Here is a 21,476-nt window from a genome sequence, read left to right as displayed (position 1 = left end):
AACAGAATCTGTTTTTCTTTTTCCTCTTTCTCTATTCAACACACCACATAACCAAACAATAAAAAGGAAACACAGTAGAACAAATGAGAAGGAAGTTATGGTGGATATGCTTTGTTGGCCTCTAAATCTAAGCTCTAAGGAAGAGCTACCACCTCGGCAAGTAAGAACACACAATTTTAACCTTCTCATTCACTCTACATTTTACCACTGAACCTCAAACCTGATAGCTTCAGAAGCGAAGGTGGAAGCAGGGAAAAGATGCTATTTGTTTTATGAATCTGCCACACGAGCATGGCATTGGAAGCCCCAGGTTGTCAGACTTTAACTGAGCTTAAGAAAGAATGGCTGTGGTAACCGTTGGATATTTTCCACAAAGTCTATACAGACTCTGCAGAATAATCTAGCAATGAGTGAGGCCCATAACCAAGTTCATAGCCTGTGTTACAACATGCTCTGATTCCTGGGGATATCAAGCAGAAATCCTGTACCACTGATGAAGATTTGGCATATGCTATAAGTAAACAAACCCAGGAAGGCCATTGGCATGGTGTACATTGGATGAATAGAACCCTAAGCCTTAAACCCAAGGACATTGTGTCTTACTCCAGGCTCCATATAGTCTCAGTAAATACTCATAAAACCTTTTTGAGCCAACAAATTAAATTCATAATGCTTTTACAATATATAATAACATAGTTTTTAAAAATGATTCTCTCATACACCTAGTATGTAAGTATTCCACATTCCATATTCCAGCTCAAAGAGGATCAGAGCCTTGTGAGAGGGTCCATAGTCAAGTTAGCAGGGCTAGTGTGTAATGGCATCCTCTCTTACCCCAAACTTCACACTCCTGCCAACCTGTCACCTTGCTGTCTTAAGATGTAGTAGGCCAATTCCACAAGTCCTCATAATTATAGTTTTACTTTGCCAAAAATTCCTATCAGAATTGAAGTTTTGAGTGTGGTTACTTTTGTTCTTCCCGCTTAATCATGGGTAGTCACTCTGTGGTAACAGCTCAGTTCATTCTGAGAGGAAGTGCAGCCTGGCAGTCTGGCATCTTCTGGTGGGGAAGAACTAAAGTTAACAGCGTGGAGTAAATACCCCTGCAGTGTACACCGCCAGCAAACTGCGCACATCAGCCAACAGTACAAATGGCTATTTTGCTTGGCTTCTAGGTTCCCAATTGCCCAACAAGTAGAAGAGGCAAGACTGTTAGCGGTTTTCACTCTTGAAAAAAACCACCAAAGCCACTAGTGCTTATATGATCAAGCTCTAGATGTATACACATAGACTAATACCGTGTTTGATTATTATAAATAAGGAGAAACCTATCAAATAAGTTTGAAAGTTTTATGGCTCACTTCCTGATATCCTTAACTATTACAGTTGTCTTAGAATCAAAGCTGCATGACCAGGATGATAACCTTCAGACTTCTAAGATGAAAGGCTGTCATTTTGATAATTCCTTGTCCACATCCTTGAAGAACTGAAACAGCCAAAGATCACAGTCTTTCAGAACTGTGCTTGTGGTCCATGGTTACAAATTAGCTCCTGATGGAATAAGGAGTCGGTCTAAAGCTTTTTCTTCCCCATAGAGATTAGCACTTTTCCTATCTCAAAGGTTCAAGGAGACAAGAAGATAATTAAAATCAAAACATGCAAGTTGTTACATAGATACTAGAATGAACAAAAAACATATCCTAAGATGAAAAAAGATCAAATATAGAACATCCTACTATATCTAAAACTCAAGTCTGTTTTAATTTCAGATTTTGTATATGTTTACTTTTTGAGAAAAGCTAAAATTAGTTAGAGTAGCCAGGAGGTGGTGGCACATGCCTTTAATCTCAGCACCTGGGAGGCAGAGGTAGGTAAATTTCTGTGAGTTCAAGGAAAGCCTGGTTTACTAAAAAGATACTTTATTCCATTAAATTTGGTTTAGCTTTTTTTTGTTTTGCTTTATCTTATATATTTATTTTTAACTGGAAAATAGTGTATATTTACAGGATAAATCTATTTCGATCTATAAATACAGTTGCAGATGCAATGAAACCATGAGTGTGCCCATCACCTTATCAAATTTCTTTTTTGTAATAAGAAAGTTAAAATCTCTCTCTTTTTTTCTGGGCTGGTGAGATGTCTAGATAAGTAGAAGAGCCCCTGTCTCCAAGTCTGTTGTCTAAGTTCCACCACCTAAAAGGGCCATAAGTAGTGATGCCACCAAGTTAGGCTGTGCTTGTCACTCTTGCCCGTGGCACACACATGCTACACACACAAACACAAGGGAATGTGGAAAAAATTAAGGCTATTATTTTAACTATTTTCAGTAAATACTGTAGACATTGCAAAGATAACAGTTTTGTTATCTAGCCTAATGGAAATTTTAATATCCACCTCACTAATAACGAGGTTTTACTGCATACTCCTTGTCGAATTCTAGGCAAGTGAACTTCTGCTTGGGGGCAGGATTGCAAATCTTAAATGCTCAGCGTTCAGGTGTAGACAAATAAGGAAAAGCATATATGAACTCAGAATTGTAAAGTGTAGCGTGGGAAGAACAAAGGCCAGAGAAATGACTAAAGAACAAATCTGCTGGCGCTGCTTCTCACGAATCAGCTGACGCTCATTCTCATTCTGATGCCGCTGCTATCAGACTTCCAGGTATCCTAGTGCTGAAGCAAGCTGGGGCATAAACATTGGTTTTTGCCTCCATAACTTTCTGTCAACCACATGCTCAGGTCCTCAAGACAACTGAGTTGAATGAACTGAAAAACCAAAAAAAAAAAAAAAAAAATTATGTGTGGAATATGATCCTAAATAAAAGATTGCTATCTCAAGGTTAGGCACGGCTTTGCCTCCTTTAATACCTAATTTTATTCATTTCAACCACAAAATTTAGGGTAATAATTACATAACTGACTTTTATCTGATTACTCTGAGATCCTGTGGAGAGGCAGATACAGCTCAGTAATTTGTTGAGGCCAGAGGAAGACTCAGAATTGCAACCAGTTGTGCTAAGTCCCTTATCGGGCTTATAAACATCTTCTGTATTATATTTTCAGAGTATCTTTTTATAAATAGCTGAGTCCATATATGTTGTGGGATATTTTGATTGCACTATGATACTCTCAAGACTCCAAATAAAGATTACTTAGAATCAGAGGGCAGAGCTAGTCACTAGCTGACCAAAATTAGCCATAGAGGGTTTTGGAGGATCAAGGACATATAGAGAGATACAGGAAGTAATAGGGAAGGATTTAGAAAGATTCTCGGCCCTTTTGGATCAAAGGAGGTCACTAGTCCCTTCTCCATTGCTTCTCTGATTAATCAGGTCCTTACCCCCATATCTGACTCCCGAGTTATACTGATAAAGAATAATTAGATAAACACTTCTGCATATATAGGACAAACTCACCTGTCCTTCCTTTGGTAGATGAGGTCAGAAATTCTGACAGCTCTATCAGCTGAGCGATCTACCTGTGGCAATGGCACTGGTGTTACACTATTTCACTAAGAAATAAAATTCTTAATTGTTCTTTTGATTATACATAAACAATTGAAAAACAGCTAAAAGTAAAGAACCAACTAGAGAGAGTCTAAAGAACTCAGGTAAGTGGTTACCACAAACCTATTTTTCCAGTTTCCACAGTATGATCAGAGAATACACATTCTTACAGTTGTAGACATAAGTTCTAAGTGACACTTAAAGTCCTTGATGGAAGGATTACTGTGGTCTAGAAACGTGGAAGTGTTCTCCCATGCTGCTTTGACAGACTGTCAGTGTTCATTCACCCTCCATTGGAAAAGTGTGCTCTTGCTGACCTGGTCCACAAAGACCTTTCCCTAAGAAAAATGTTAGTTCTCCAGTGATGAATCAAGCCCCCAGCTAGGTGTGGAGCTCATCTTCGTAATCCTGATACAAGAGGATTGCTGTGAGGTTTTGCCAGTTTAGACTACAATATAATACCCTGTCTCACAAAAACAAAAACAAGAAACATTTTATAAAGTAACCATGACTTATAGGCTAGTACTTGAATGAGGAATGGGAAGTTGTTCTACGTTTGTTAAACCATAGACAACCATAAACTCAGCCACAATTGCTAGTCTATGGGAGAGAGCAACCAAACATTTGAATATCAGATTGTCTTTGAAAGAAGATACTGGATATGTGCTATCAAAATAGATGGGTTTGTGAGCTGGAGCTTCAGCTAGGACTTCACATCTACTTAGGACATATACATCTACTTAGGACATACTTAGTCAAATGTGTGTCAAAGATGAGGGGAAACTTGAGCTAAGGCAGGCCTGAGCATTCAATGTTTGAGCTCTCGTCTCTAGAGCTAGTACAGTTATCTTCTTCCTTTGGTTAGGTTTCTGTTACTGAAGTCAAAGACACTTGATTACAGAACAAGCTTGCACAGGAGCTGGCTTATTCCCGAAAGGTTTGGTATGCCAAGCTTATAGTACTATTTTTTTTTCTATCTACTCTTTGAAAACTGCAGTGTAGGTACAGAGAAAGAATAAAGGTTATCAAATATTATGGGGATGATCCATGGATAGTTTTCAATTAGCCATGCATTTTCTGAAGGACTTTAATGAGACAACTGTTTACCAATTGCAGTAAGTGGAATTCCATGTATTCCCTGGGGTGATGAGTTGGAATGGGTTATAACACAGCTGCCAGGATTACCTAGAAAAAACAAAAGATGGCAATCTGCTGCCTTGAGACCTATCTTTGAATATAGAATTCCCTTTTCCACCCTGTTTAGTAATGAACTTCTACATATCGTGATACCTTATTAAGACAAATTATGCTGTATATGTTCATGTACATACATGTATACATATAAATATATATAGATGTCCATGTGTTCATGTATATGCACATCTTTAATAAACATATTCTCAGTTCTCATAATAAATAGATGAGATGAATTTAGTCTATTTAACAGTGGAAGAAACTGGGGTATTTAAAAAAAATGAAGCAACCACAAAAAGGCAAAGGCAGGGCTGGTTCTTGTTGCCTGCCTTCCAAGCCCCTTACTTTAAGCTACCACATAGTAATATTGCCCAAACACACTTACAGTTCCTAATAAAAGGTAATCATTACCAGCCTAAAACTATTCAGGGAGAGGGTAGGCTTCTTCCTAGCCACAGTTCTTTTAAGGGTTAGGGGAATTATACTACAGAGAGACTTAAGAAAGAGAAACGCCACAGGTTTTACTCAACTTCCATGGGTTTCCTTCAGTAATCTTCTTCCTTAGGCCAACGCTCATACCCCACCCTCAATGCTTTCTCTCCCATCTATGTTTTGAAATCAGAAAAAAATATGGCTTGGACAGCGTGGTTCAACTTGAGCACATTCTACGTATGAAACTCAGAGAAGATCAAGCACTTGAAATTATACTTTGTCTATATGAAGCTCTATATAGAAGCTGTCCATAGTCTAGGTGCTACCAAGTGGACACAAGAAAAGACTCCCTGAAAAAGAACTTTTAAGTATGATAGTTTTGTGAAGCATGATTAATAAAAACTCAAAGACTGAAATTGGGGTTCAAGTGAAGATCTGAAAAGCAAAGCAGTCAGCCACTAGCTTTTACCTCAAACTCAGTCCAGATAATGGTGATCCTGCCTCCAGGAATCACAAAATGAGACTGTGTCTGAGAGCTGTCTCCTCCCTTCTTATATTCTTCTCTAGTTCTGAGATTAAGGGCGTGCACCACTACCACCTGGTTTCTATGGCAAGCTAGTGTGGCTACTGGGATTGAAGGTGTGTGTTATTGCTGCCTGGTCTGTAAGACTGGCCAGTGTGGCGGTTTTACTTTTCTGATCCTCAGACAAATTCTATTTATTAAAATACAAATAAAATACCACTACAGTTTTGTCAGTCAAATGGACATAGTAGCTGCGGTTGGATGTTTGTAATCAATTTAAACTTCAGAAATGGCAATATATGTGTATGTGTGTATACATATGTATATAATATTTCTAAGAATTCCAAGTATGAATACAGTAATATTTTGTTCTTATTCCTTGTCTTTACTCCTTGTACTGCCTTCTCTTGGATCCACCTCCTATCTGACAGTCTGCTTACAAATTCATGTATTTTATATTTTTAAAGCCCATTGAATCCAACTTGCGCTATAGGTGTGGGATCATCCACTGGAGCGTGATTGGTCTACTAGAGATTGTACCACTAAATAAAATTGACACTTCTTGTCTTAGCAACTAACAGCTGTCATTAGCTCCTCAGCTGGGGAAAGAGAGTCATTGGCTTTTTCCTGACCCATGCTGGAATGTTGACTTTCTTGATCTTGTGTATATCTTAGGCAGGAATCCACAGCTACTATGTTTTCATAAGTGTCCTGTTGTGCCCAGAACACACTGTCTTTATCCCATTCCTCCCATCCTCTGGCTCTTCCAATCTTCCCATGCCCCTCTGTGATGTATTCTCTACCTTACAGGAACATGCATAATATAGCTGTCCTTCTTTTTTTTTTTTTTTTGGTTTTTTTTTTGAGACAGGGTTTCTCTGTGGCTTTGGAGCCTATCCTGGAACTAGCTCTTGTAGACAAGGCTGGTCTCGAACTCACAGAGATCCGCCTGCCTCTGCCTCCCGAGTGCTGGGATTAAAGGCGTGCGCCACCACTGCCCGGCTTATAGCTGTCCTTCTTACAGCTGAGTACTCCACAGATGTTTATTCTCTGTACTTTAGTTTTCAAAACTACAGTTTTAGTGTTAATTGCTGTCCACTGCACAAGTAAGCTTCCCCAATATGTCAACTCTGTGCGCTTCACTAATCTATGTATAGCCATATACATATACATATACATATAGGAATGTATATTTAAAGAGCAACTGAATCTATATCCATTTGGCAAAATAGTATTTGTAAGTTCACAGATATTGTCTATAAGCTTCCTCACTATGGGTTCTTGATCAGATCTACAGTACTAGATCCCTTTTCTACCGACGGACTGGGTCTTAAATTAAATAAGAAAGTTCTTGGTTATCCTATCGCAGTTTTGCTACTATTTCATCAATGGAAATATCAATGAAAATGATTATTACTGTAGCTCTCTAGGCTCATACCTGGGTCTGACTGCTGATGACTTTTCTCTCCAAACAGACATAATAGCACCGTCTAGTACTAGGAAAGCTAAACAGTAGATGAGAAGCTTCCCCATCAGTAAGAGCTTGAATTCTCCAAATTCTGTGATCCAAGTATGTGGTATCCTCAGCAATAGGTTCTCACCATCAAGTTCTTGGGGGTGGGGAAGCACTAATCAAAAGCATTGGCAATAGTCTGTATTGTTTTGTGGGTTTCTAGGACCTCCAAGACCAAAAACAGTTCAAGAGGAGGTAACTTACACCTGGCACTGCCCTTTTTTTTTTGTTGGTAATTTATGAATTCTGAGAGGAGCAATATGCCCTGTGTTACGTAGTTTTATTTAAACTGGTGTGTGTGTGTGTGTGTGTGTGTGTGTGTGTGTGTGTTTTGTGAGGTTTCCATATGGCTTTCCCAAATACCTTTAGCCATCCCTACTCCTACCTCTCCTCTATCCTTTTCTCCCTACTTGACCCTTCGCTATTATTTCCCTTTGGCCTTTCTGTGGCCTATGTTATACTATGTTCCACCCCTTAAGATCGTCTTCTCTCATCATAAGTAGTTCTGAAAAGTGCTTTGATAAAACACAGAAAATTTCTCTACCTGTGTGAAAGACTGCTCTACTTTTAAACAAAGTAACTCAATAGAAACATCTGCTCCCTGGCTCTGTACATGACTGCTCTCTTTACCCAAGTCCTGTCTTCTTCAAAGTTTATCTTTCTCCTCTGGACTACCTAGAAACCCCCTTTTGACCCCATTTCCCCTATCCTATCACTTGCACCCTGCAAGTCCCCTCTCTATTGCCTCCCTATTCACCCCATCTCTGGAAATGGTCCTGTTTTACTTTGTTTCTGCAGCTATTATAAGGTTTGTATTCATATCAAGAGACTGAAAGCGAGGAGCCTCAAATGAGGGTAACACAAACACACTTGCATACACTTGGTTGATAATAATTCTTTTTGAAGAAACTAATATGTCCAGGAGTTCGATTAAAAGAGAGACAAGAAAGTCCAGGTTAAACAAGGTACTTTAATTTGGTTTTACATTTATTCTGATATGGAAAGATGTTTCACAAGACTGATGATTCCCTCATGTTTAACATTCAGGAGACCAATGAAAAGCCAAGTATATAGTCTGTAAATACAATGTAAGAACCAGAGTCAGGAGAATAGTAATATGATAAATGGTTTGTTGAGTATAAACCCAACATTTACTGAAAACCTTTCAAGAAAATATTTTTATATATTTCACATTTATAGTGACTAAATGGTAATTCAATTAGGTCTTTAATTTCTGTTTGGAATGTAAGGAGAACTGAAGATGCAGGCCACAATTACATAAACTTGAGCCATTAGAGGCATTCAATATAACACATAAACACAAAGAGTTTATTTTAAATAAATCAAATGTCCTGAAGTCAAAACCACAAATTATGAAATTGTGTTTGGTTTGCATCCTAACACCAAAGCTTCAAAACGGCAACCCTGATTCCCTAAGCTGCTTTTTGCAGACACAGTTAGGACTGTGCCAAGCCACATATTCAGACAAACATATCGATGCATACCCATTGCTGATGTAATTGTGGTGAATAGACAGAGCATTGGAGCAACCCCACGGTCACCCTCAGATGGGGCTTCAGAATAGATTGTTTCAATTAGGGTGGATGGACACGGAAAGCTAAATGTTTTTCTGTTTAATTGAGGTTTGTTATTGGTCATCTTCTCAGAATAAAATAACATGTGGGGTATGGCATATTTTTTAAAATATGCAGAAAAACAAAAGATTTAAAAACCATGCAAGAATGCAAAAACCTCTTTCAAACAGCAAGGGTAGGAGCTGTGTTTCTCCACTTGGCTTTTCCCCCAGTTGTAGCCTTGCCTTGACACAGTAAGGGCACAGTGCAGTGTCCTCGGCTGGTAAGAGCATGCCTTTAGTGCTGAGCAATAGTAAGGGTCCTTCTCTCTTCTGATCATCTTTCCTAAGTCATTCGCCATGAATTGGTTTTAAGAAATTTATACTAGCTTGAATGATATTTTTGTTTAAAAGATTATCAAGGAAGTAGAATATAAGATTAAATTGTTAATTTCTTTAATTTACTACTGATGTGTGCACTGTATGCTTAGTTTTTCATTTCTTATTGCAAAGACCTGAAATAATGGCTTATCACACACACAAAATACCTATCGCTCTGGACTGTTAGGTTGACATATTATGAGTGTGTGTGTGTGTGTGTGTGTGTGTGTGTGTGAGAGAGAGAGAGAGAGAGAGAGAGAGAGAGAGAGAGAGAGAGAGAATACACTTTCTGAGTCCCAATGTGTAAGGACCACCAAAATCTAATCTGTTCTATTAGACATCATATCTGAGATCCCCTAATCATCATCACAATTGTCATAGTTATTGACAGCAGTTGTCAACATCTACATTGTGGATGCTCTTGAGCAGTTGTTAGAAGCCCAGGGGCCTTTGATATTCGGTTCTCAAGTTTTGGCCCTCACCGATTATTTTTTTTTAATTTCCTTTATTTTTGAGATTATAATGTAATTACATCATTTTCTACTTTACTTTCCTCCCAAAATCCTTTTGTATTACCCTCCTTGATCTCTTTCAAATCCATGGTCTCTTTTTTTGTTAATTATTGTTTCTTACTTGTGTGTGTGTGTGTGTGTGTGTGTGTTTGTCTGTCTGTATGTATGTATTCCTAAATGCATAACCCTAGTCTGCTCAGTCTGTATAGAACTTCCTGTTTCTATGTTTTTAGGGCTTATAATTAGGTGTTATATAACCCTTTAATGTGCTCTACCCTGAGAAAGACTACTTCTTCTCTGAACATTCCTTAGTTGCTTGTTCTTCTTTTGTAGGGCTGAGGGCTAGTAGGCTTGTTGTCCTCATTTTGCTCATGTTTTTTATGTGTCACTTCTGACATTATTAGAAGACACAGTTTCATGGTAGAATCCCTGATCTTCTGGCTCTCAGAGCCTTTCCACTCTGTTTTATACACTGATTCCTAAGCCTTGGGTACAAAAGCTCCATGGTAGATGTATCCATTGGGACTTGGCTCCACAACTTTGACTGCTTGTGGTTTTCTTTATCAGTCTCCATCTGTTCCAAAGAGAAGTTTCCTTAAAGAAAGATGAGGGAAGTACTTATCTGCATGTGTGAAAACAAATATTTAGAATGGAGTTATGGATTATGCTTTCTTAATGAAGTGGCAGTTGAAGGTTCTCCTCCAAGATTCATGAATTCACTAGTTCTGGATAGTTAGCTAGGTTTCCAGTACCAGATGTGAGTTACCTCTCGTTTCCTCAAGTAGACAACTATTGGTTACTAAAAATATGTGTGCCACTAATGCATCCATAGGATTATGATCCAATGCTAGTTGGTCATTGATATGGTTCATAGTCATCCTACATAGCTATGTAGGACTGTTGGTTGCTTCCTTCTTTTAAAATCTTACATGGTGCTATCTGGTACCATGAAAGCTAGTTCTCAGTGAGGAGGGATTCAGATCAGGTCCAGCTCAGGGGCCTTTAGGTCCTATGTTTGGAGTCCATGAAGAAGCAACAGGAACTTGCCTCGCACCTCTAAGGGGCAGCCAAAGGAATTTACTATAGTTGATAATATTTTGGGAGCCTCTTGGATAAACTAGATCAATAACTCAAAAATAGAATGCTCATGCCTGATGTTGAGGTTTTAGTAAGATGTTCATAAGGCTCTTGGAGGGAACATTGTCAGCTCAGATGGGAAAATTTAACTTAAACTATGCATGTATATTTATATAACAACCTATGTGTGATATACATATTTTTAGATAGATGATTAATACTATGAATCCTTGTGACTTTTCCAGACATACTTACATTTATTTTGTTCATCTCTGTTCTTCCTCTCTATTTCCCTCCTCACCAATTAAAGACCCTCATTTTCCCCATCCTCGTCACATCAGATCACTTGTGCCCTGCAATTCCCCTCTCTATTGCTCCCATATCCAACCCTCTCTGCAAGTTGTCCTGTTTCACTCTATTAGTTTCTACAGTTACTACAGGATACATATCTACATCTGAACATTGAAATCTAGGAGCCTCAAATGAGAGAGTAGAGGAGACTTTTGTCTTTCTGCATATGGATTACCTCATCAATAAGATCTTTCCTAGTTCTATCAATTCACCAGAAAATTGCACAATTTCATTTTTTCTTTATAGCTAATTATTATTTCATGGTATGTATATATTACATTTTTATTATCCATTTGCCAGCTGTAGAACATTTAGGTTGTTTCTACCTCCTAACTGTTGTGAATAGCACAGCAATAAACATGGCTGAACTTGTTCCTACAGAACAGGATGTCAAGTCCTTGGGTGTGTGTCAAGGAGTGGTATAGCTGGGTTATATGGTAGATTAATTTTTAGTTTCCTGAGAATTATCCACACTGATTCCAGAGTGGCTAAACCATCTCCTCCAGCATTTGCTGTTATTGTCTGATGTTCTGTAGATCTTTGCCATTCCAGCTGGGATATCCTGGAATCCCAAAGCCATTTTGATTTGCATTTTCCTAATTGCTAAGGAATGGTGAACTTACTTTAGGTATTTCTTGGGCATTTCCCCCTTCTTTTTTTTAAAAAAAAAAAAAAGATTTATCTATCTATTATGTATACAGTGTTCTGGTGCCAGCATACCAGAAGAGGGCACCAGACTTCATTACAGATGGTTGGGAGCCACCATGTGGTTGCTGGGAATTGAACTCAGGACCTCTGGAAGAGCAGGCAGTGCTCTTAACCACTGAGCCATCTCACCAGCCCCCCCCCCCCCATTTTCCCGTTCTCTTGAGAACTATCAGTTCAGATCCCAAGTCCAGTTTTTTTCTGACCCTGCGTTTTTGTTTTTTTTTTTTTTTTAGTTTTATATATGTTCTGGTTATTAACCTCTGTCAAATGTATAGCTGGCAATATTCCAATTCTGTGGACTTTGTTTAAAAAAAAACTGATTGCTTTGTTAGCTGTGCAGAAAGTATTCAGCTTTATAAAGTCAATTATTGACCTTAATGCTTGTCCAAGTGCAGTCTTCTTCAGAAAGTTCTGCATCTATATTCTATAGGTACTGCCTATGATTCCTTCCAGAGGGTTCAGTATTTTGGTTTCACATTTAGGTCTTTGACCCACTTGGAGTTTGTATTTCTACAAGGTGGCATATACAGATCTAATTTCATTTTTCTGCAAGAAGACATCCAGTTCTCCCAGACCATTTATTGAAGTTCCCTCCAATAGAGAGCTGGTCACTAGAATGTGGCCAAGGTTTGGCCTTTGAACAAGGCAAATTAGACCCCTCTTCTCCGAAAGACATGGTGGCCTTCCATTTTCTTAGCAGGTCCTTTACAATCATGGAGTAGGGACAATCAGCTCTAAGACAGAGTGAATCACAGTACTCTGTCCCAGGTCTACAGTCTGAGATGTCATTCAGGGAAAATAGGCAGCCTGTGCAGGTGCCCCTTGATCTGCCATCTTCTGGGACGTGACTGGACCAAGAGACTATATCAGAATAGAGTGGACTAGTCTTGGGTCTGCTACGAACTCAGTGGGTTTTGTCCTACCTTTGCTGTGATCTTTATCTCCTGCAGGCAAAATGCGATAGAGCCCTGACCCTGTCTTGCCTCCCTCAATTGGAGGACTGAAGGGATTTTCTTCTTTTCTTTGGGCATCCTTTCTTCCAATGTACCCTCTTGCTTATAGCAAGCATATTGCTCCTTCTCCTTACCCCCAGGCCTACTTTTTCTTGGTCTTCTTTAGTCTGTTTCTTAAGTGCAGTTACCACCCTTGCTAGTCTCCTTCCCTATTTTTCATCTTCCGAGTTGTGGTTGTTGTAGACAACCTCACAGTTACCACGACCCTCACAATCTATGGGTTGCATGAAAACTCTCAGGTGTTTCTAGCCCCTCACTGCCAAGGCCACTGGTATTTACAGTAATAGGAATGGACTTTTTCCAGACATTACTGCTGGAGCAGATTGATGGTTCAACCATCACTCTTAGAAAGAATTTAGAGAAGTGGATTGTTATTAAAGTTAGGATAAAATGTTTTTGTTAATGGCATTGATGTAGAAAATTTGAGGGAATGATTTAAGGTTTAGAAAGGCACACTTTTGGTACTTGTGGAAGTCAGGGAAGAATGACAATGGCAGCCTTGCTATTGCTGGCTCATTTACCTTTCTTCCTGAAGATGGGTTGGTGATCAAAGGTGATGATTAATTCCTCGTACCCATTTTTGTCCTCAGCTTCCTGATATAATTTAATAAAAAACTGTTGTGAATCAGTTTGTACCCTGAGGTTTTAAAGTAGAAATGAATAAATGTTTTTATATACGATGCTTAGATTGATGATTCTTTTACGTTTTTTTATAAGATTACCTTTTGAGATGAGTAATAAAATGATTGATCCTTTGTAACTGCAAAATGTAGCCTGCCAACTGGGCAGTGGTGGCACACACCTATAATCCCAGCACTCGGCAGGGGGATCTTTGTGAGTTCAAGGCCAGCCTGGTCTACAAGAGCTAATTCCAGGACAGGCTCCAAAGCTACAGAAAAACCCTACCTCGAAAAAAATCAATACTTTGTTAATCTATGAGTTGCTTAGCCATAAATGTATGTGGGTCCTTGGAAATACTTTTTTCACATGTAACACATAAAATATTTAACCATGTAAGGGAAATGGGGAACATGCTGGTTTTCACTTGTATTCATTGTAATCATTCACTTGAAAAATAGAATGTAATAACATTGTAATTTTTACATTGCTTGAAAGATTTTGCTGAGATATATAAGCTCTAAGGAAAAAATAGATATAGAAGGAAACCATCAGGAAAGAGGTAAGAGAACAAACAAAGATGAGAGACCCTGGTATGTTGAAGAGTGTGTGTGTGTGTGTGTGTGTGTGTGTGTGTGTGTTTGTGTGTGTGTGTGTGTGTGTGTTTGTGTGTTTCCCTTTTGGGGCCCCAGAAAAAATAGTTTTGCTCCCTCAGAGAAAAAGTCTGTCATGTGATCAGATTCCATGCCCCCTTTCCAGTCTCTGATGTGCTGGAAGCTGCTCTTCCAACTGCACCATGTGCTTCCTAGGTTTACTCTGGGGACCCAGAGGGCAATTTCTCAGGTTCCTGAATGACCTGACAGACAGATGGGTGAGCTTCCTAGCTGCTGCTCTCAAGTCTGCCAATAAGACTGGTTAAAAATTGTTCAAAGCCTCCTTACCTCTGTCGGCGAAGTGTTGGGGTCCTGTATAATTGAATAAAGCAGCATGTGGGTATGGCTTAATTTTTTAATATGCAGAAAAATAGAAAATGAAAGCCAGCAAGAATGCAGAAAGTACTTTGAAATGGCACAGATGATATCTGTGCCCTCACATATGGTGTTTGCTTTTCACTTCTTTATGGTACTTCTTGATCATGTACCTCCTGGTGGAAGTTTGAGATAACATTAGTATTCCAGTGTTATTATTTTAATGATTTAATTTAACACAATGTAGAGATCATACACACAATCTCCCACACAAAATCTTTGATCAAATGTTTTTATTCCTCTCATCATTAAGAATAAGAGAAATTAAAAAAAAAGAATAAGAGAAATTTATTTTGCCATAAAGGAACATTTGATTTTCAGGGTAATACAATCTTGCCTTCTCCAAACAGACTGGGGGAGCAGGAGTGAGTGTCAGTAGTGAAATGACAAGCGTGCTTTGGTTTGTTTGCAGGTGTGTCCACGCTGTCCTCAAGTCTCCTCAGCGTGCTACTGCCCTCCCTTGGCTTCCTTGTCTACTTGGAATTCTGAATGTTGTGACATCTGCTGTTCCCAGCCCAGCTCAGAGGACGCCCTTCATCCTGGGATGACTGTAATTCCTTCTAATTCCTGTGGCTCCATCCTAAACCAAATAAATTAGACTCTAACAAGCTATTCAACTGATTTCCAACACATTATGACTGAGGCATTCAGGAACCCTTTCCTCCAAAAGAATAACTTTTCAATGGAAACAAAATGATTTTTAACTCGTTCCAATATGCCTTATAAACCATTTAACCTGATTCTGTGAAAGTTGCATGATTTAATTCAATGGACAAGTTACAGTGTTCAATTCAATACCATAGGCTGTAGAATGAAAGTAAAATCACCATACATGGGTGCTTTACATTTAATGACAAGTTGTGAAACTTAATAGAGGTTGAAATGTTGATTGTATGTGGTACTTGTAAGAGTAATGCAGTCTCTTATATTAGCCTATCTGTTTGGGGTACTGTGTGTTTTTAAAAGACCCTTGCCATTCATCATCTTTTGAGTTTTCCATAAAATTAAAACGAAAATAGGACGAAAATGTTTAGACATAAACACCATTACCAAATCACTCTGCTGAATGAGTTGAAAGTTTTGACGATGAAAACCAAATTATAGAACTTACTATCAGTATTCTTATTTTTGGAGTAATTTTCTACATATTTGCTTTTCAGAATCTGTAAAGCCCTTCCGTTCGTTTTCTAACGCTGTAGTTCACACGCCATGCGAGGATTTTTTTTTTTTTTTTTACTTTTGTATTCTAAGCTGAAATTGTTTTGTGCTTTTCCTCTCACCGATGTCAAGCCACAGAGCTCACAGATAATGTGGTGTGCTGGCTACTGCTGCGTTTATTCATATGTGGAATGACAGGTTCGGGGGAGTAGTGTGCTTCCATTTTTACTATGATGTGACCGTCTGTATACAGTTAGTAGTATGTGACAGTACAGCGTCAGAAGCTCTGAATGTCCTCATTGCTCCGGTTTTGTGCTTCATGCCTAAGTCTAAGCTCTCTATAGAAGGCGTAGAATCAAGAAATCGTATGCTGGTCGAAAAAGCTACAGAATTCCGTTGAAAGAAATTGAAAGCTCATTTCCCATTTCAATGCAATACTAAAAACTGGCTAAAAATACCAAATCAGAATGTTGCTAGTGGTCCTATAAAGAATATGCAAAGTTGGGAGGCAGGAGAGGTAGACAGTATCCTACCCAGGGATGTCTCCCAAGTGTTCATGTGCAGGAATTTGTGAGGTGTGGAAGGGAAACCTGTGTTTCCCCATTATCCATGGTGTGCACGGAGATGTGTCTGAGTGTGGGTGTGAAAGAACTCGGGGAATAAAGAATTAGCTGGCTGCTGGAATAGTGCAATGTTTGCTTCCTTGAGAGGTCTAATCCTATTTTATTAGCACAATCTTGCTGGCTAATTAGAGAAGAGTTTATCTTTTTAGAAAGGATACCTTATAGGTCCATAAAGAATATTTACAGGAAGCAAAAATAGATCTATTAATATGTTACCCCTATCTTTAATTTGTATAATTTTTGTACTATATGTGTAAATGTTTAAAGTCCTCATTATGAAGATATCAATAAATATTTCATTGATTTACACTTAACACTTTGTTATACAAATGAAGCTTTTTAAAAATCAGTAAGACAAATGCCTTCCCAGCAGAAGTATGTCAACCAATCACCGACAGATTTCGTAAATCATTTAAAGGTTTGAAAAAGAAGAAAATGACTTCATACTTTAGGGAGATGAAAAACTCTGTTAGCTTTCTGTACAAATGTTGTGCTTTCCTTGTTTCATTTGGGGTTTTCCTCTTGTGAAGTGACCCATGTTGGGCATTTGATATTATCAGTAACAACTACATCTTTTGCCAAATGCATGCCTGCCTTTTAATTTCTAATATATGGTAATGAAGACCAAAACTGGCTAGATTTTTGCATGAAATGGTTCCGAAAGGTAAGCAAACAGACTTGAAGGTTGTTTAGTTTTCAGTATGTGGCGGATAGATTCAACTCTCTCATGCACTAATGACTTCTGCTTTCCATTTTCTCCTATAAGTGTACAGAAGTGACTGGGACCATCGGTTTTAAACACTTGTCAAGCTAACCAATGTATCATATGCTCTAAAACGCAAGATTCTTAATTAAACTTTATATAGCTGTAGACACATCTGTGGTTTCTTTGTATTTCAGGAAAGGGAATAGTAGTTTTATTTGATACTGATAAATAACAAATTGATTTTTTTAGTTATTTTTTATCATTTTTTCAATGGAGTAGTATAGGACTGTGGTTTGTCCTTTTTATGAATGAATACAAATTATAAAGAAATAAATGTCTTACTGTTGCCCAAAAAGTAACTGTCCTTTTAATTTACCTGAAGTTTATATTTGTTTTTCTATTTTTTTTTTTTGCTTTTATTTTTTTTTTTTAAGTTTTCATTGTGAGCTTGGTGTCATGGAGTCATTACTCCTGGGTAAGTAACAGTTCAGAGTTGAAATAGCTCAATGGCACAAAAACTCCATGGGCTAGAGATATGGCTCAGAGGTTAAGAATGCTTCCTGCACCGTTATCAGACATCTCACTATTAACTGCAACTCCAGATCTAGGGATCTGATGTTCTCTCTCAACTCCCTGGGCACGTGCATGCGTGTGATGAACATTAATTTAACTAGGAACATATACAGAAGAATAACAATTAAAAAAAATCTAAGGAAACAATGCAAAACTATACCCAGAAATAGTCCGCCGTACACGAGAAACACTGAGATTGCTCAGTCTGCAGCTGAACATTAGATGCCCAGAAAAACAGTCTGCTTGTCTTGAGTGTGCTGAACTTCATGGAGGAATTTGCATAAATCCACAAATCTAAAGGCAAAGAGCCTGAAACAGATAAAATCTTTTCAGAGTCCAGAGCAAAACTGAGTCCACGATTCTGTCCCTTGAGCTTTCTTTGCCTTTTTGTTGAGTTCTTTTAAGCAATTTCTTCTTCCAACATTCTGATCGCCTTTTCTGGTTCATGAAGCTTGCTTCATTCTGGGTATTTATTTTCTTTTGTAAGCCCTGGCTCTATTTCTCGACCCTACGTGTTAGGTTACTTCTAGTTTAATATTTTGCTTCAGGCATGTGACTTTCAGCTGATTCCCGTTGGTATTGCTGCAGGCTTTGGATAATCAAAGCTTTCTGTGAGTTTGGATTCCACAGAAGAGGGTGTCAACCCGGCTGTCTCTCAGGAGCAACCTGGGAACTTGAAAAGATACGATTGCATTTCACTGTCCACTATGCTGACTTAACAAGTTAGAATCTTGGAGTGAAGAACAGGAGGCTACAATTTTTGAGTGTCATTTGGAAATGTTGAGGGAGTGGGCCTAGAAATCAAATTTTCATGATTATTAAAGATTGGTTAACTGAAAATTTTTAACTAAATCAAGGCACGATTCAACATTATGTACACACAACTTAAATACATCTTAAGAAAATCTGCAAACTTGTGCAACCACTTTGGAAATCAGTGTGGCGGTTTCTCAGGAAATTCGGGATCAACCTACCCCTAGACCCAGCAATACCACTCTTGGGAATATACCCAAGAGATGCCCTATCATATTACAAAAGTATTTGTTCAACTATGTTCATAGCAGCATTATTTGTAATAACCAGAACCTGGAAATAACCTAGATGTCCTTCAATGGAAGAATGGATGAAGAAAGTGTGGAATATATATACATTAGAGTACTACTTAGCGGTAAAAAACAATGACTCTCAAATTTTGCATGCAAATGGATGGAAATAGAAAACACTATCCTGAGTGAGGTAACCCAGACCCAAAAAGATGAACATGGAATGTACTCACTCATAACTGGTTTCTAGCCATAAATAAAGGTCGTTGAGTCTATAATTTGTGATCCTAAAGAAGCTAAATGAGAAGGTGAACCCAAAGAAAAATATATAGTTATCCTCCTGGATATAGGAAGTAGACAAGATTGCCGAGCAAAAAATTGGGATCTTGGGGGTGGAGTGGGATGGGGGTAAGGGGAGATGGGGAGAGAAAAGTGAGAAGGGGAGGATGAGGGGAACTTGGGGAAACGGGATGATTGGGATAAAGGAAGGATAGATAGGGGAGCAGGGAAGAACATATCTTAATTAAGGGAGCCATCTTAGGGTTGGCAAGAGACTTGAACCTAGAGGGGCTCCCAGGTGCCCAAGCCAAGGTCCCCAGTTAGTTCCTTGGGCAGCTGAGGATAGGGAACCTGAAATGACCCTATCCTATAGCCATACTGATGAATATCTTGCATATCACCATAGAACCTTCATCTGGCGATGGATAGAGATAGAGACAGAGTCCCACATTGGAGCACCGGAACGAGCTCCCAAGGTCCCAATGAGGAGCAGAAGGAGGGAGAACATGAGCAAGGAAGTCAGGACCACGAGGGGCGCACCCACCCACTAAGACAGTGGGGCTGATCTATTGGGAGCTCACCAAGGCCAGCTGGACTGTGACTGAAAAAGCATGGGACAAAACCGGACTCTCTGAACATGGCAGACAATGAGGGCTGATGAGAAGCCAAGGACAATGGCACTGGGTTTTGATCCTACTTCATGTTCTGGCTTTGTGGGAGCCTAGCCAGTTTGGAGGCTCACCTTCCTAGACCTGGATGGAGTGGGGAGGACCTTGGACTTTCCACAGGGCAGGGAACCCTGACTGCTCTTTGGACTGGAGAGGGAGAGAGAGAGGAGTGGGGGGAGGGGGAAGGAGTGGGAGGAGGGGGAGGGAAATGGGAGGCTGGTAGGAGAAGGAAATTTTTTTTTCAATAAAAAATAAAAAAGAAAGAAAATCTCATTTCTATCACACTCCAGAAAATTTTGTTTTATTTATAAGCATTATTTTCTTGTAAAAAAAATGGTAGTTTTTCATATAGAAAAACATCTTCTAATTTGTTTGTTCCAAGAATCCAGGCAGTGGAAAAAACACCCCTCTGATTTATTTAGAAAATATAGGTGTTTTTTCTTTTTTCCTTTATCTTTTTTATTTCCCCAATGTTTCTTGAAATTAATTAATTTTAATACCTAATATTTCATAACTGTAATTTTCTGGAGAGTGCTCCTTTAAGGAGTTGATGAAATATGCTTCCACCCTAGCCTCCACATTTTTTTCTAAATAGAAACAAGATTTAGTTTTCAGTGAGTTAAATTCAGAAATTAGTTTATGACAAGCCAAGATTAGATTTCTACATTGTTTGTCATATTTAAAAATGGAATTTCTATGTTATTTTCTAGAAGTAAATTTGCTGCTCTGGGTAGTATATGCCCAGTTCTACAGTACTCTTACTCATCGTTTGAAACTGGGAATGAACAACATAGCTCTCCATCTGGCTGTGTTCTCCTTTGACTCACCAGCTTCCATGGAGAGCAGTACCTTACAAGCAATGCCCAAAGGCATCTTACTTCCTCCTTATGTTTCTTTGGACTAAAGTTTATTCTATCACAATTCTGGAAGCAGAGTTAACTGTTTGCCCTGGGATGACTGTGAAGGCACATCTGGTCCTTTCTCCTTACCAAATGCATTACACAAAGTGAAAGAGACTGGCTTGGTCCATTTATATGACATTCTAGATAAAAACAGAACTCTGGGTACAGAAAAGAGGTCAGTTGCCAGGATTTAGGTCAAAGGAGAGGGCCTGATAGAACAAGAGCTACATGAAGAACAACAGAACTAGAATCTTCTCATTTGACAGGACCCCCAGAATGGACCGGTCTGCAAAAGGGTAAGTTTTACTCTGTACACATTGAAACTTCTGAGCATGGGGACTGGGGAGGTGATTCAGCCATTATATGTAGGTACCGATCTTAGCAAAGGACTCAACTTCAGTTCTCAGTACTCAAGTAGTTAACTACAGCTTCAGTTTCAGGGGTCAGATGCTCTCTGCTGGACACCTTGGTATTGTGTACAGACCTACCTACCTACACACACACACACACACACACACACATACACACAGACACACAATTTTTTAAATGCAGTTATAGGGAGATCAGGTTACTTGAGAGATCTATTTATCATAGTATTCTAATTTTCTTCTATAACCTGTGAGATTTTAAACAAGGAATGTAACATTTTGAGTTTGCTTTCATCCTTTGCTTAAAAGAAATAATACTCCTTAATCATTCCAGGTCTCTTCCATTCCAAGCGATGATCAGTTCAAATAAGTCCAAGAACAGAAAGCAGGCTACTGACTTAAGTGGTGAGCACTTTCTGTGGCTTAGGCGATGCTGTTAGGGGAGCCTCTTCCCTCTGGTGACTCTGGATCTCTGGAATGCTATTCTAGTGGCAGCAGGACTCAGGAGTGATGATAGCTCCAAGTCTAGATCATCCTCATGTGTGGTTTAAAGCAACAGAGCTCCCTCTTTCCGAGTTAGCATGCACATCATACCTATTTAAGACCCATGTCTCCAGCCCACGCATCCTTCATTTTATGCTTCTACAGTCCCTTGTGTTGACAGAAAATTGCATCTTCAACCCATAAAAATACCTACTGCTACCAAGGATATTCAAATCTTTATTTAT

General features: G+C 38.9%; 1 protein-coding gene across 2 annotated transcripts in view; it reads left to right on the top strand.

Annotated features, from left to right (window-relative positions):
* Cntn1 (contactin 1) overlaps positions 1-17,270 on the top strand; it is a 280,077-nt gene extending 262,807 nt beyond the window's left edge. For both annotated transcript variants that reach the window (XM_041672023.1, XM_041672024.1), the window contains exon 24: positions 14,841-17,270. In XM_041672023.1, the coding sequence (XP_041527957.1) occupies positions 14,841-14,917 (77 nt within the window). In that variant the 3' untranslated portion in view covers positions 14,918-17,270. The remainder of the gene's footprint in view (positions 1-14,840) is intronic.
* Positions 17,271-21,476: the final 4,206 nt, after the last annotated feature.

The sequence above is a fragment of the Microtus oregoni genome, unplaced genomic scaffold (assembly GCF_018167655.1).
Source record: "Microtus oregoni isolate MIOR12 unplaced genomic scaffold, Mior012 000022F_ref0000154, whole genome shotgun sequence".
Classification (NCBI taxonomy): Eukaryota; Metazoa; Chordata; class Mammalia; order Rodentia; family Cricetidae; genus Microtus; species Microtus oregoni.
Note: the sequence above shows the minus strand (reverse complement) of the source record. Positions and strands in the feature narration are given on the sequence as shown.